General features: G+C 41.4%; 1 protein-coding gene and 1 long non-coding RNA gene across 2 annotated transcripts in view; one reads left to right on the top strand and one right to left on the bottom strand.

Moving 5' to 3' along the window:
• The window catches only part of LOC143144997 (roundabout homolog 2), a 30,953-nt gene extending 15,464 nt beyond the window's left edge, over window positions 1-15,489 (bottom strand). The window contains exons 1-2 of the mRNA XM_076307946.1: window positions 14,105-15,489; window positions 4,304-4,612 (exon numbers count right to left, since the gene is read on the bottom strand). Of these exons, the coding sequence (XP_076164061.1) occupies window positions 4,304-4,612; window positions 14,105-14,165 (370 nt within the window). The 5' untranslated portion in view covers window positions 14,166-15,489. The remainder of the gene's footprint in view (window positions 1-4,303; window positions 4,613-14,104) is intronic.
• Window positions 11,232-14,092, top strand: LOC143145000 (uncharacterized). Its single transcript, XR_012991572.1, has 3 exons — window positions 11,232-11,442; window positions 13,187-13,376; window positions 13,844-14,092. It is a non-coding gene; the product is annotated as an uncharacterized LOC143145000 (long non-coding RNA).
• Window positions 15,490-17,630: the final 2,141 nt, after the last annotated feature.

The raw sequence follows: 17,630 nt of genomic DNA, 5'->3' as shown, positions 1-17,630 counted from the left end.
CTCTTTTCCCCTAAAAGCCATGCGAAGTAACCCTGGCACAGCCCAGCGGTACTATGCCGTCCGGCTAATCGATACGCGGTGGATGGAGCGAACGAGGGACCCGAATGGGCTCCCGGATAGCTGAGGGTTCAAAGTAAACGATGGATAGGTGTTATTTCGCAGAGGCGAGAATCGAAGGAAAGAGAAACAGGGGAAGAGAAACGGTATTCGAGCAACTCGAATTTGTCGAACCGATCCAATGTGCGCGTCGAGTCGAATTTATCCTGTGATAGTTCGAGGAAAATTACATAGCTGGATCGATCCAGATTCGATTTACAAACGAACGAATTTTGCATTTGGAACGTATTTGTCGAATGATCGGTTCGCAACGTCCTTCTGTTTACAACTACTTGGACCGTCGTCACTGTGTTTTTTCTTTCTTTCGGGTTTCGTGTCCGATATTCTTGCTTTCTTTCTGTTTTTCGGTTACGATCATCTCTGTGTTTCTTTTCTTTTCATTTTCCTTCTTTCTCTTTTCAAATTTTTTTCTTTCCTTTTTTTTTTTCTTTTTATTCCGAACGAGGTTATTTCGGTACAAGTTGGTCGAACGGCGTGCTCGCGGCACAAAGCCTTATTCATACATAGTCGGCCATAACTGTCGTTTGTGCCTACCGCCATTGCTATCGCCATCTTTACCGATGAGTCGATCACGGTACAAACGACGAACATTAACCGAATAGAGAAGGCCGACGACGGCACTGTGTAACAAGAACGATAAGCAAAAATACGCGTAGAAAATAAAATACGTTTAGATACTTTTCAGAAAGTACCATCGAAACGCGATATTCGTTACTCGTTGCATCTCGATCTTTCGTATTAACGAAAGGACCATGGGGGGGGGGGGGGGGGAGAAATGTAATTTGATAAACAGAAAAATAATTATACAGAGGATGTAATCATACGTATCTACGTATATGCACACACGAGCTAACCCTGGTTAAGTAAATATCATACTTCTCTTAAGTGCACACAATGCGATAAAAAGTATGAAACGCGACGCGAAGTAAATGTCGCTCGCTCTGCGAGAGTTCGAGGTTCGATGATATGGTAAAAGTATGTTAGAAACGCAACGAAAACATGGTCCATTTACAAATGTCGCAGAAACGACGGAAAGCGGTTATCGCTCGAGTCGATATTTCGATTTCTCGAGCAGCGATAATAAAGTAATCGCAAACGATCGTTGTACTAAAAAATTGCGTATTAACGAATGCGTGTAGATATAGCTTCGGGCAGACACATTCGCGTTATAGAGATCGTGGCAAACTATCCTGCATCGCGTCGCGCAACACAGCACCATGTTGGCCAAGCATACGCTCCGCGTAGATACAGCTCCGTATCGATTTCTATTCTCCTTCTCCTCCCCTTTCCCGTCTCACTCTTCCTCGTACATACCACAGATGCATGTAGGTGTAGGATAGCCGTGTGTTCGCGCGCACGCGTAAGTCGCGCGGATAGGCGGCAAAATTCGGAGCAATGTTCTTTCGGTTCGTTTCGTTTCCACGGTTTCTTCTTCTTTTTCCGTCGTTGCGGAACATCGAGCTTTTGCTTTTCTTACCGATTTTTCGTATATCTACGTTCTTCGAAAATTCCGTTCGAGTCCATGCCCATTGTTATACCGGTATGTAAGTATAGAGTTCTTATATTTCGTCCAATTAGAGCCACTGATAAAAGATTACCAAAAATTTCCTGTACACGTTTATTTGTGCGTTGCAAAATTTTTCAGCGCGTATTGTAAAGTGGAATTGGTCACTTCGTTTCGAATGATATTGGAAGCGATACTTTCCGCTCAAAAATCAAAAAGATAAAAATTATTATGTAACGAGTAACGAATTCGATAGAGAATAAAAAGAGAGATAGAGTTTAAAGCGATGCAAAGTTTTTCATCGCGAACTTTTTATTCGTAAGTTTGTATCATACTTGGTTACACGTTGACACTGTGTCAGCTAGCGTAGCTATTTATAGATTTTGTGCATATGCGTATAATATAGGTCGTCTTTATATACACGTGTGCGTGTACACACCGTATATGCAGTTACAAATTCAGTATTCTCGACTCCAAAATTTAACGAACGAATTATTTTATCTAAATAAATATAAAAATATCTCACAGTTATATTTAAGAATTGTTGCCACAAATTCGTAATCGTATGTTTCTCGTGTACTTTACGATATTTATCTATTTATTTTATTAACGGATAGACATTACATGTACGCGCAATGACTCATGAATGGTAACGGCATACATACATTAATAAATACGCGTATTATATATAACGTATAGATAACGATTGAAGCAGAACAAAAATTCACCTAAAAAGTTGAACTTATCACGGTGAGAGTTTACGTTTTCGTATATACGTGTACTTGTACAATTGGATTTGCTATAAATGGTTCTCAGTTTATAGTGCAATCAAAGTCTACTATATTCTCAACATTGCGGTTGGAGTGTAAAGATTAATCGGTATAGAATTTGTGGATAAAACGATTATTTGAACGCAAACGATAATTTCACGGAACGTACTGCACCTTTTTAAAGTACTTAGATTTAGAGAATTACAAATAACCGTAAGAATCAAACATTCGCTTTGGGCACTCTATCTTTTCTAAAAGAATGCTATATTCGTTACAACAGGGGTTCCAAATATACAAACGATAAGCACTCCAAATGTGACAGGATAAATGCGCAATAAAATCTCTTCGACTGTCAAAATATCTGGAATTACGTTTAAAAACCTAAAGCTTTCTATTCCTCGTCGCCTAGGTATATGTACATTGGAAATGGTCAAGGTAACGTAATCGATCAACCTATCGTGGTCTTTGCCGTGTCATGAAATGAAAAATCTATCTGGTCGAAGAGTTTTGCACGGCATTGTACATTGCCCTTTAAATAATGTTAGTATTTCGTTGAACCGATCTATTTTTTTTATCTTTATCATTGACCAAAACGTGGCTCGCAGAAAATATTGTTTACTTTATTTTATTTGGCTTATTAGCGAAAAAAATTACACGTTAAATAAACGAGCATCTCTGCCATGACGTTTTCAACAATCATCGGGCCGTAATAATTCGTAATCGAAATTTTCGACAACATCTTTTTACCAAATTTCAACGGGATACGATTTACGAGTACACAATGTGTACGTATAATATAATCCACGATAACGATAATTTTGGAAGACGTAAAAAACAATAACGAGATGCAATCGTCTCCAGATTCATTTGCGGTAACTAATACCCAAATAGTTTGCCGTGTACGACATTCTTATCTTTTTGCACGACTTTCGTTTTTCATTCGAATACTAGCGATCGTATCTGTATTGCGTATATAGTACGTGAAATAAAATTCTAAAACGGTTTACAATTCGTTTCTATCGATCAACCGTACACCTACGTCGATAAAAATACGACAAAGTATAATTTTTAACGAAACATCCATTCCCGACTATGATTGTCGATGCACGTGTTTACCGTGAATATAACCACGACTGCAAAGATACAGGTGTCATTTAGGCGCGCACACACTCGCGCGATTAAATTTCATTCGACGTTGTATCAAAAGCTTTGCGTATTCTTGATACTAAGAATCCGTATTATCCGTAATTCATTAATCGTCCCTTTTGTAATAATCTTATATTGACGCGCATATAGGCGAAAGCAATTTATTAATTATTTTTATATCTCCATGTACCGCGCGATAACTATCGTAACTGTTCAATTTCATAATTTGCGACAAGTTTATAGCAGAAGAGAACGCATGCTATTTTTTCAGATTTTTTCAGCACTCGATTCTGAATCGAAATCGGGATCGTAATCGTAATCGTAATCGTAATCGTAATCGTAATCGTAATCGTAATCGGAATCGGAATCGGAATCGAAATTGGAACGTATCGATAAGAAGGGATGCGTAGGTAGGTATGCTCAATGTAGAAGAGTTGCCATCTCCTCCTCTCCCTTTTCACTTCTCCTCAGCCAGCGAGAATATCGATCGACCCTAAACAAACTCGGCTCCGTCCGAACAGGCTCCGTTTGTCCAAACGTGGTTCACTCGTTTTCCATTTCGTATAAATCAAAAGTTATCGGACTTGTTCTTTCTTTTGCGATACACGTGAACGTGACACATATCGTAAGACGAACGTACATGTGTATACTAGAAAACTTTGAGTCGTTCGCGTCGTTCGCGTTGTTCGCGCACTCGTGAGACATTAACTCGTGGAAAACTGTAGCCACTGAAATTGTGCGAAATAAAAGAGTAAGTTTGGCTTACCTGCAACAGTCAGGGTAGCGTTCCGACTCAGAACGAAGCCAGCTTGATTCCTCGCAACGCACCTGTAAACCCCGCCATCTTGTTCCTTTTTCCCGTGCATTACCCTTAAGAAGAAAAGAGACCCCGTAGGAAGAAGAACACGATGGGATTTTGCATCTCCCGGTGACGTTTGAACCAGTTCACCGTCCTTGTACCACTCGATCACTGGTTGGGGTTTACCTTCCGCCTTGCAATTCAACGTTACCGGTTCGTTCTTCGCCACAATAATATCCGACGGATGTTCCGTTATGCGCGGTAATCTCAATTGCCCTGAAAAAAGAATTCCAAGTGATTCGCATCTCGAGTACGATCAAAACCACCGGAAAAACTGCTAACAACTTATATATTATAGATACATAGGTACGCGGGCGGGCGGGCGTACGTAGGTAGGTAGCTAGGTAGGTAGGTAGGATTTTACTTTTCATCGTATTTACCGAAAACAAGTGTCTCTCGGTAATTTCGTCTACGTTACGTACTTCCGGTTTCGAGTTCTACTTGCATCCGACGTAGCTACAACGTACCTGCAGATATTGTACGTCACAATTGTACGCTGTGCTACATAGTCACTCTAGATCGCCGACTATACGACGAAGATAGACGCGCTGACGTAACAGCTTCAGTCTTCGTGCTCGGACTAAGGTATTTCAACTATCTCGATATAGCTATGGGGATTCTGGAATGGAACGTGTAGGTACGACCGATAAACCACGGTTGTCTACGATCGCTTCGCGCAGTCTGCAAATCCTACTCGGACTCGAACGTCCGAAGCAAAAGCACTCGAGAAATGTTGCGCATCCGTAAGAACGTTTACTTGAATTCCGAAGCGCGCGTTCGTATCTTCCTGCCGAATGTGGAATTCCCTTCCTCGACTGTCTTTCGATCGTTCGCAAACCGCTACTTTTTATCGTTGAGTCATTCGAAAGTTGAGTCGTTGAAATATGCTCGATAACGCGAAACAAGATTGCAAAAGGAAAGGAGAATAGTCAAAAACGAGATATTGGCGAGTTGTACACAATACAACTTTCAAGCTTGAACATATTGTAACGTTAGGAAGAACTTTTTCATGGTCGCAGATTATTGGGATTCAATAGCTAAAGATGAAAGCATATATCGGGTATTGTATTTAGACAACCGAGTTACAAATAAATTATCGATAACCGAGACGTGTCTACGAACGATCCCTGTTTACGATTTCAAAGGGATACGCGTACCCCTGGTGTTTTGCTTCGTACCTAGTTTTCGTCTTTCCTCCAAGTTTCTATAAATGTGTACATACATGCGTGCACGCACGAATGAGAGAGAAAGAGAGAGAGAACGCACGGAAGCGTAACACGAACGCGAGAATGGGCAGCAAGTATATATATGCAAGTGCGCGTCCGCTCTTCACATTTTGACCAAATTACATACGGCTTGCTGCTTCGTTCGATCAACATCGAAGACGCAACTACGAGTTAAACAGTACATTTACAATATACGAAAAATCTGGAATGTCTGCGTCTAAAGCGCAACGTTGTTTCCAGCGAAACGAACGATTAACAAGATCCGTGACAAACATTGGAATATCTTCGATACAGTTTTCCTTCGTATTACGTCGAATCGAAAGGTCTCCGATGCCCCATAAACGCGGAAGAGACCGCAATAAAAATAATCATTTTCATTTCCACACAATGGCCCTTTTCGTTCAACGGATGTCTCTATTTAATGTTTTACGTATCCTCTAAATATCTTTCGCGAGCCTTCGTTTAGTAGACATACACAAAACTGCGCGCGCGCACAGATCCGTGCATTTTTCTTTTGTGCTCCCGGCTCAGCACTCGGAAACAATAGACGCTGTGGCTAAATTAAAATCGCCTCCGGAGTTTTCATATTTCGCCGTTGAACAGAGTGGCGGGCTGGCGGGCTGGCGGGCTGGCGGGCTGGCGGGCTGGAGGGCTGGCAGGCGGGCGGGCGGGCGAGCGAGCGAGCGAGCGAGCGAGCAACCGCGGACGAACGCGCAGTTCTTGGGCTCGGTAGGCCCGAGGCATCTCGTTTCATTTCAGTTCTAACCTCCTCCGAATCAAGCTATCCCGGCAACCAGCTTTGCCAACTCGTTGTCACTCTCGTTCCTTTTGTATTCCATCATATCCACCACCTCTCCGTTTCTTCGCTCGTTCATTCTTGCATTTCGGCCTCCTTCGTTCTCTCATTAAACTTCCTCCTTTCAATTCTGTTCCACTTTTCATTAAACACTCTACTTATCTGTGTTTCGCCAGCTCTAAGCGATATTTACGATAGCCGGATCTTCGTTCAGACGCGATCATCGGATGCTACCGGACCGATGGAGTTGAACAAAAAATGTGACGACAACGATACGAAAAAGTATTTCTAACCAAACAGAAACTTGCCTTTTTAACAAATTTACAACAACGCGAGAAAACTTGTACGATTATTTCATTTATTATACAATTATTAATAGTACTTGTGCCGAATGAAAAGTCAAGCACCGAAATTGCTTAATTCAAATTTACAACACGTTCTTTCGATATTTTTAATTCGATAGAAATAAATGGAATAGTTAAAAAGTTTAGAAAATAAGAAAATTTGAACTTTTACAAGATATCCAAACATTGTTTATTCGCGATACGAAGAAGATCTATAGAAAGAAATGTTTGATTCGACGCAGCAACTGATACGACAAAAGCCAGCTTCTAATCTTTTATCTTCGTTTTTCAGCAGAGTCTCCGTGTGTTTTGCCGTGTGTAAACGAAAAGTCTGCGCAAAGACGATACAGCCACAATACGGTATATTGTATTGAAAATAGTTGTAAATAAAACATGTTTGTTAAACATCGTGCAGCATTTCTATCTTCGTCGCAATCATCTGATTTACCGGTTCTAGTGGGAGAGAGTTCGAAGGAACTGGCGATCGCAACCGTCGACGCACGTTTTCGGTAGCGATTACCAATTCGCGCGAAATCGTACGGCCGTAAGTTGAGCCAGCCACATCTACGTAGCAAAGGCAACCAGCACGTGGCCTGTAAGTTTTTAGTTCTCCGTTTTCCAAACGCAACACTAAATACGTGTACTCAACGTTGTATTTTTATCGTTACACCCTCTCGATTTCCCTTCCTAGAAAAAAGAGATAGAAACTATAGATTCGTTCGAAGAAAAGAAATGAAAAAAAGAGCAAAAGCAAATCAATTTGCTGTTTTAATGTACAAACGCGACAAGCGAGGCTCGAAACGTGTTTTTCCGCGAAAAAAGTTTTCTCGAAATCTGTCTTAATTACGGTACCTCTCTTCCTTGAAAGTCAAGAAGAAAGAGAAAGACGACTGCGTAATTACAAAATCTTGGATTTTCTACGCATACTTTGAGGTAAATTTTACTTTTTAACCTAATCTGTGCGCTCTCGAAGGAAATTTGTAATCCCCCCCCCCCGAAAATAATAAGTGGATTTGCAATTCCAATGCTCGGTGACACCCTATATTGGAACGATATTGGTGACACCCTGTTACCTGGAACGATATTGTGTCTTTGAAAGACGGACCGTTAATTTCGGAAAGAGCGATTAGAACGTAAAGATAATACACAGAGATTAAAGAAGCGTAGAGCGCTCGAATGCACGATGACTTGGCATACGGCTTCGCGACTGCGACGCGAGTATTGATTTGCCGCTGTTGCTTCGGTTCTGTTATATAGTTCTGCTGGTTCCGCTGCCCTTAGTGGCTCTACCAACTCTGCCGTTTTCTCCTTCCTCCTTTTTTCCTCCTTTCTTTCGCTTCCCTAAATCGCGTATACCTTCCTTGCTCTCTTTTACCATCCTTTCTTCTTCTCTACTTCGCTCATCGCTGCTTCGTTAATGCATTTTTCCTTCTCGCCCAGCTCTCGTTCACAACCGTTTTCATTCGCTACACTTTCCAAAATCTTTGCTCAACGGTCGGACGACTCGCTATATGAATCCAATAATGATCCGATACAACGAATAGTATCCATTATAAAAACTAATGTAAAATATGGTACGGTTCGAAACGAGCCGAGTTAAATCCTTTAACAAGAATTCTTCGTAATTTTTCTGCGTACGATGACCATGAAAAAACGGACAATCGTTTATAAGAAAAAAACAATTCGAAAGAAGAAAACACGGACTATGAAAGTCGAAAGGAATACGTAGGTATCTATTTCAACGATTTAAGAATGTTTTCAAAGATCGAAGGAATCAAAGACGAATGAGAAAGAACAACCAAGGAGAAGAGAGTACAACTTCAGGAGTACATATTACGAACTACCAAACTGCATTTGGCGAGTCTCCAAAAGCATACCACGGCAAACCGTCGCGAGAATCGTCCTATTCTAAAGCCATTACTGCACCGTGGACTAGCATTTTCACTCCGTGACTTCGAAAAAGTAGCTTTATCGTTAACATTTATTTTTTAATCGATTAAAGCGATCATTTGTATAATCGTGCAAACTGATTGCGTCTATACGTACTGAGGGTAAATATTTCATAATTTGAGTATGCGACAAGGACCAACTACAACTTTCAAACCCAACCAAGAACCATGACGTAGAAATTTTCCGCGCAATCTTGGCACTTGGATGAATCCTCCCTCTTTTCGTTTTTTTTTTGCGTCTGCTCAATTTCCCTACGTTCTATTCGTTTCTACAATATTTATAGCCATAGAAACGAATTTCTTCTATATATTTTGAAACAAATCGATAATATTTACGACCATCGAACTATTGTACAATGTATACTCTTAACATTGTTTGTTTACGCGTACACGAAGACAAACGTGCCCAAATAGTAGTTTCTACCGTAAAGTATACGTTACATATGCAAGATAGGTAGATCGCGACTGGAAAACGAGGTGAGGCGTAGAGGGAGAAGTTTCCGTATAGGAGAGGGGGGAAAGGGGAGCGGAGGGGAGTGGTGGGGAGGGCGGGCACGGAGAAAGGAACAGTTTCATTACATTCTATCCCCAAGAAGGATATTCCTGTAAGGGGGGAAGGTAGAAGACGAAACGGGAATAACCATTGAATTCCTTGAGACGTGGGGGAAACCTAAGACGCACAGAACCCTCGAAGAGGGTTCGACCGACACACCCTACTGGAGTTCTTTCCGCGCAGGGCTGTCCAAACTTGTATAAAAAAAATAAAATAAAAAGATAACGTATCGAGCTAGGGCGGTTTAGTGTAAATCGCAGGGCATCGATGATCCTTTTTTTATTGCTGTTTCGACAAATTTTTTTCGTTTACTTTTATTCGTTTTCCTCCTTTTCCTCTTGCTACACTTTGACCAAAAATAGCGGTACTCAACAGAGGAATCCTTACTTGGTTCTCTGTCTGTCTCTCTCTCTCTCTCTCTCTCTCTCTCTCTCTCTCTCTCTCTCTCTCTCTCTCTCTCTCTCTCTCTCTCTCTCTCTCTCTCTCTCTCTCTCTCTCTCTCTCTCTCGCTTGCTCGTTCGCTCGCTCCCCTCCCCGCCCTTTCCGAGCTCGGGAGAAATTGTCTTGCGAACCGAGGCTATCGATCGTCCAGTTTCTCCCCTGCGAGTGCCGCGCACAGCACTGCGCGATGTCGGTATGGTACGATACCATACGCCACAGCGTACCATCATCGCGGTTGCGTTTTTCAACAAAAGAGGAGAAAAATCAGTGACAAAAGCTATGGAATTTGACAGCAGTTTTTATTTTTTCTTCTTCTCGTATAACTTTTATCATTATGATAGACACCATCGTTTTAACCGTAAAGCACTCCTACGTGTTAAATTAAAAATGTATCATTCCTCGAATTGTCCTGTAACATTTTCATGCTTATTGCCATCTTCCCTAACAAAAACTAGACGAAAAATTCAAATTTTGTATCATTTTTTACAAAACGATTTTTACGCAACGATTGTTGGAACAAATTTTGCAACGAAAGTGAGTTTCACACACGAGACGTGTAGACGTGTAGACGTGTAGACGTGTAGACGTGTAGAGACCTTAATCGCGGAATAAGTAAAAATTTGTACAGATTTCGAATTTTGTAACTGAAGAATCTATTAGGCCTTTCGAATTTCAAAAGAAATTCTTCGTCCTGTCACTCTAAAAGTCCTTTGTTGACGATACTTCTCCTAATTCGACTTGGAAAGGTTAAAATAATAGTACCTGCCAAACAAATACCGACACAAATACATACATAAATCTCCAATAAAATGTTACAAGTATTTCGTAACGAGCGGTACAAAGATTCTTACATTACTTGTTCTTCTTTCAAAGTAATTGCCTTTTTTTGTTGCTTTTACTCGTGTAAAGTTGAATACGTCCGTTATACGTACGTTACTTTGCGTGTCTTTGTTCGTGTACCGATCGACGATCGAACAATTTGAGTACAACCGATTCTGTTTAAGATTGTCCACCGTTCGTCCGAGAAAAATGCAAACAACAAAATCGACACCAAAACACACTACGGAGTATCTAACGGCTTGAATACGAAATATGTAAATACATCTGACCACGGCAAGGGGACAATGCCCCGGATGGATATACCTTGAACAATTGCAGTCGAATTTCCGAAGAAATTTTACCGAAACACGGTGAAAGAAAGTTCAGTTTAATATGTGCATGCATTTTTCTCTCACCGATGTTGCTCGTTTTGCAACGAAAATTATAATATTTAACCTAAAACGGTTGAAAAAAGCGCGCGTATCGTAAATTATAAGATTCACCGGTAGGCTCACTTCCTTGCACAGCATCGCACATAACCTAATAGTTTCGTTTAACGTCGGCTAAACTCGGCTACCTCCGCAAGACTTTCCATCCACGAAAATAGACCAACCAATGCCTAACGCCCGATGGTGCCTTTTTTTCCAGGGCACAGTCAACTCGAACCGATCCTCCCGAGAGGATCGAATGTTTACGATTTTCAATTTTATGCGTCACGGACATCCATTCGAGGATGTACCTCTTGTCTCTACCGTACCGTACCACGGGCCGACTTACGACGGTCGTCGATGTAACCTCGACGTAAGAAACATCACCGATATACTACTTTAATTGGTACTTGATTCGGATTCTCGCCTTGTCTAACATTCTGTAGAGCCGTTTTCAGTAATTGCTACCAGTAACGAAGGCCACGTTTAGGTAAGGAGATACGTCTGAATAAAGTCGGTAATCGCATCGTGAATTACTTACTATGTGACACCGCGCGAACACAAGCTCGAACGTTTCGCTTTACCCCGATTCGACATCGATCCGTCCACATGTGGGTGTCGTGCGTGCTTACTTCGATTAAGAAATTCTTTCCCCTTACAAAAGAAACATTTTACTCCTCTTACTCGATTCGTTACTTTCTATCGAAATCTGCAACTTTAAGCATCTTTAACATCTTTAACGCTCGTTCGAAAGATCTTTACAGAGGTAAATCCGTGTAATAAAACGAATCATCGATTCAACAACGGTAAACTTGGAAATATCGGATCAGTCGTTTATCCAACGTATCCGATTATTTCTTTCGATAGCCGTACGTTAGCTGTAGGTGTGTAACAAGTTCCATCGACTCGTAGACAATTTACGAGATAAAACGCACCCGTGGACGTTTTATAAGTAAATACGCGCTTACCGATTAGAAGGACGCGTGGCTCTCTGGCTTTGAGGGGGGAAAAAAATTTACCTATACTGGTTCTACTGTTACGTATTATGTATCAGACGTATGTACGAATTGCACAAAGTTTGCATTCACTTGAAATGTCAACGTAATATGTGCACTATGTACATACATACATGCATACACGCGTGCATACATGCACCGACCTTTCTTTTCTTCTCGTCACATCCCTTCTCACTTTTATCCATGTTTTTATCTCGTCCCTGTGCTCAACGGACACAAACGTATCGAGTAATCGTCGACTCGAACAGTTCGATTGACTCGGTCCCGTTAAATTTGTCGCTCGCGAACATATAGTAATTTCGGTCGTGGAATCTCACGTAGATCGCGTATCGTTTCACTCGAATAGTGCATATCGACGAAAGACGCGAAGAAAATATATAGAGATAACGTTACGTGCGAGTTACGAGTATACAAGTGACGTCTACATCCCGTGGCTTTTCGCGTTCATTTCGCGTACATTTCGCCTACTTAGTTTACATACACCGTACGAAGCAACTCGATCGTATTTGTTGTCTCTGATAGTTTGGTACCGAGAAGAGCACGAATTCGTCGCACAATACGTACATCTTTTAAGGAATTTATCTCATTGGTAATTTCGTTCAACCGATACGAAAAATATTCAACTATTAGAGAAAAATATCGAGAAATTTAAAAGAAATACCAAGTAGGGCATATCTGAATGCTCCTCGATATCTTCTTTACCGCGTTTTCGGTTTTAAGAGCGACAAAATTATATTTGATAGCGCCTCTTTGAATTTATTTCGGTTAAAGGAAATCGAAAAGGATACAAAACCCCGTTAAATGTGTTGAGTTTTGCTAAGAGATTTACTTATTACCACTAGTTTGCAAATTGCGGTGTATAGAATTGTTTAAGGCAAACCACTTTGGAATGAAAATGATCAGAATGCAGAATATAATATTTTTTCATTAGTGAAAGGTATATTTACTTGTACAAGACCCTTAAAAGTTGTAAGTTCGTTTGACGAGGGAGTCTGGTACGTCTTCTCGATTTCACGCGCGCGCGCGCGCGCGTATTCACGAACAAAGTTCAAGTTAAAGAAGAACAAGAAACGACAATCTCCTTTAAACACGAACGAATTTGCCAGCGTTATTTCCCTTAGTCTAGATAAATCGTGGCATTGATCATTTCGGTTCGCGCGACGACCGAAGACGACCGTACGTATCTATGAATAATCGTCGTCCCGAATTCGTTCGTAGCGACCGATTGACGCCAGAGCCCGTAGCGAACGCATTGACGGATTGACGCCTCGGCCGCTGGAATCGTTGCGCAGTACGATCGTCCCGTATCGAAAGGTTAAAAACCGATTGATCTCATACATCGCAAGCCGTTCTTGATACGACCAATAATGATCGATCGATTTAAACAACCGTGTGGATTCATACAAGCGTAAGTGGTTTTATTATTCTTTTACGCGATGAGTCAGTCGCGGTACGAGTGGTGTCGATAAATAGCTACTTCTGTTCGGAACTTTCGTTCGGAGTATGCAATCGGTTTTGTTCTCAAACATATTATGCGCCTAGATCGTTGTCCTGGATTCGTTCAATTTTTATCTTTAACGTTGCATCGACAAGTTCAACTCGTGAACAAAAAACGATTTACCACTCGTCCGTGTCTATAAGCGGGACAGGTGTCGTAAAAAAAAAAGGAAGAAATACGAATTTCTCTACGCGAACTTGTTTATGGTGAACTTTCAACGTATCGATTCATCGTACTCGTTCGAAAATACTCTGTCAAGTCTCTTTCGTGATCAATCGCTTCATAGAAAGTAAAAGAAATATTGAACCACGCGTCGTGCTAAAGCATGATCGGTTAAGAAATGTAATCGCTGGTCTCTTTGTCTTTGTGTCGGTCAGCTGTCCGTAACGATTATGCTTCCAACGATGAAGGAAAGAATAGAGACGACGATGACGACGACGACGACGACGACGACGACGACGACGACGACGATGATGATGATGATGATGATGATGATGATGATGATGATGATGATGATGATAATGACGACGATGATGGTGGAAGAAACGCGAAAACAAAGAGTACAGTCGCCGAGGAAATCTTTAAACGTTAACCGAGAGAAGAATCTTGGAAAATCGAAGGAATAGTGTTGCACTTACCATGAACCATAAGGGCGAAAACTGCTATCGCGATCAAGTTTCTTAGCCACTCGTTGCGCATTTTTCTTTCCGCTATCCAAAGATTCCGGGATGTCGTGAATCACGAACGAGACCCTTTTCGATTATTGAAAATTTGATGTTATCGCATGTTGTCGAAGTTGGTGAAAACTTGCCAACGAAGCCCAAATAAGGGTTAACGAAATGAAAGACGCACAAAACATGCACTCGACGATGTCGGTGAGGTTAAACCGGTAAGAGCGACCACTCGCGAGAGGATTCTCCTTTCGAGTTTGGAGCACAGAGTAGCTTTCCAGGCGAGAGGCGTATCTTTCGGGGTGACACTCGCGAGCGCCTCATTTCCATGCCATTACACGTTACCACAAACTACACGTACGTATGTACAAGAAACGCGCACCTACACCTACATCATACCCAATACATAGCCACCCACGCGCACGCAGCACGTACGTGCCACTGTGTGTACGTAGAGGAGGTATGTGTGTATACGTACACGTTTCACGACGTATTCGCGTATATTCTAGCGTGAAGTAACGTAGCGTCAATGCACTGCCCGACGGCCAATCACCACCAATCCCATTCTTATCGGAGAAAACTGACGATGACTGCTTTCGTACGACGAACTTCTGACATCGCCGAGCCCCGTGCGCGCGCGCGCACGCACGCATGCACGCACACGCAACAAACGCAGCAAACGCAGCAAACGCAGCAAACGCGCGTATACGCGTACTCGAATACCCTCATACACGCGTGCACACAAGCACGCGCACGACGAACGCACACGGACACGCACGCACGCACATATCAATACGAACAAGAAAACGATGGAATCACCACCAACGCACTGGACGATGTCGTTCTTCTAGCACACTTTCATCCTCTTTCGGAACGAGTACTCCTACTCTAATTTTTTGATCGATCCAAGCCGCGCGTCCTCATTGCCGCCGATGCACGTACGACCACTGGCTCGATGCGACTAATACAGCTTGCGTTACACATCCATTCGTCTCATCTTTTTCTATAGTGTAAAGTCGGGATACGGTCCATCGGTTCCGTTTCTTCGAACAACGGTGTTTCTTCCAAAATCGATTGCTTCGTGACCGACCGTTAAGCTACGCGTCGTTTTTCTGTTCCTCGAAGGAAAAGTATTCCCACTTACCGCGGTAATTGCCATTTTTATTAACGAACACGCTTTGATTTTCGAAAACAACACGATGACGGTGTGGATGTGTACAAACGAAGAAAAAAAAATACAATTTTAAGCAAACGGATACTCCCTAATCGATAAATCCAACCACCGCGACGATCGAGTCACGACTGAGGGTGCAGCAGTTCTTTTGGAACACCACGCGGCCCTTCGGCTACGTTCGAGTATCCTCGTTCGTTCTCGGATTTGCTTCGGCTCTCGGCCTCGGTCTCGATCGTCGGCTTGGGGATAGAATTATATCGCAATGTGGACGCCTACTATATAGCTGCATGTTGCGCTGCACGTGCACACATACAATATCACAGTTTAACTATGCGCTTTTCTAAGATAATACTGCGAAATTTGCTATAATTGTAGTCGTAGTCGTCGTCGCCGTTGCCGTTTCTAATATTATAACAGAACTTAAAAATTAAAGTAGAGTCGTATCGCAACCCACTTGTACAATTCATTGTACAATACACACTAATGTAGTCCTTGACCATAAATCGTCGAAATTTGTTTTCCGAATTTTTTTGAAGAAATTTTCCAGAATAATTCGAAAACGTAAAAAAAAAAAAAAAAAAAAAAAAAAAAAGAATAAATAACATGCTATAAAATATTAAATCAATCAGTTGATAGGAAAACGTGTCGTCGGAGGGCTTTGAAATTCAACGAGTCGAGCACTGCTGCAAATGGTATACAAAATTTATCTACCTATCCACGATTAATTTTTATTATTAAATCTGTTGATACGAAAACGAGGTTTCGATACGATTACTTAACCAAAATAATACCTGTAAAATTTGAGCTCGATTAGGTAGTGTAACAACTGGTAGTGTAGTTTTACATGTAAAACTACATGCATACGTAGATATGAAAGTATGTAAGTATGTATGTATGTACAAACGTTCTTTGATGATCTTCTTGTAGAAATCTTGCCTTTTTCGGAAGATTAATAATTTCGATTACGAATTTTCTATTATACGTGTCCGTTAAATTGATCGGATAGTCTCGGATAAAGTGGTTTTAAAAGCTATTGTAATCGAATATGGCCTTCACCGGATCATTTCCATATCAGTGGATACAACGATAAAAATTAATATTAGATAGATAGATAAATACCATTTTGAACAGCGGCGGATCCGCGCTTAGGTGCATACATATGTACCTATGTAGTTTTGCACGTTAAACTTGAAGGCCTGTGCAACGCGCTTTTCTGTTATCCGATCGAGTTGAGATAATTATAGTATTTTACAAAACTTATTTTCGTTTATTTGAAACCATCTACGGGTGTTTCTCCAAAGAAATGTCAAGACGAAAGGAATAAAGAGCAGTAGATTGTTCTCAGTCTGTCGTTGCTCTTTTGTAAGAAGTACAAGTGTCCAGTTTGAATAAACGATGCAAGTATCGATTGGTCTATCGAAGTTTGATCCGTGTATCTTTCGAATTGTGGAATAATATTGTACATAATTATGTAATAGCATACACGACGAACAAACGGTATTTTGCACCTCCGCAAACGGGTGGATCGTAGAACAAATAGAAAATTGTATCGTGTGGACCCAATTGTGTACCACAAAAGTAAATAAGATGAACTGGGAGAGTGTCTGTTTCGCGTTCTGCATCGAGGATTCCGTGATTGGTAAAATGAAATAAAGTTGTTTCGATTAAAATGGAGGAATAAGAAAAAGTGAACATCGAGTGGTTCTCGATACGGAAGGTGTTGATGTCGAAGTTAGTTTAAAAAAGAATATACAAGAGAAGAACAATAGAACAGGGACGGAAAAGTGCGTACAAAGGAAATAAAAGGAAGCTACACGCGTGTATACGTATAGAGTGCTGATACCGGAAATGGATCGACTGGTCAAATAATCGTGAACTTCCTTTCGTGAATAATTTCCTTTCGGAAATAGGATACACGAGTATCTACATAATATTGCGCGGTAGCGCGTGTATTTACACGGGGTGTGATCGGTTTTACGTGGCTGGATCAATTGGGAAAAATTAAATACGAAGATTAACTGCTAACAATCGAATCGAGTCTAGTAATTATAAGATTCCGAATGGATTAGCGATTCCTTTTCACGCGACTACGAATCCTTTTTCTTTCTCATTTTTCGCGTCTTTCGATATCGCTGTCTCGAAAAAATTTTCGAACGTTACGATTCGGAAGGACGACCTCGAATGCGTTTATTACCACGTGTGTAGTTTATCATAGGTTGGTCGGAGCGAAGCGATCGAATCGTGGATACTATACTATACACGCGTAGCTGTTCGGGGTCGGCAGCTGCGCGCTATTCGACGTTTCGTCTTTCCAAGACC

The sequence above is a fragment of the Ptiloglossa arizonensis genome, chromosome 3 (genome assembly GCF_051014685.1).
Source record: "Ptiloglossa arizonensis isolate GNS036 chromosome 3, iyPtiAriz1_principal, whole genome shotgun sequence".
NCBI classification, from domain to species: domain Eukaryota; kingdom Metazoa; phylum Arthropoda; class Insecta; order Hymenoptera; family Colletidae; genus Ptiloglossa; species Ptiloglossa arizonensis.
Note: the sequence above shows the minus strand (reverse complement) of the source record. Positions and strands in the feature narration are given on the sequence as shown.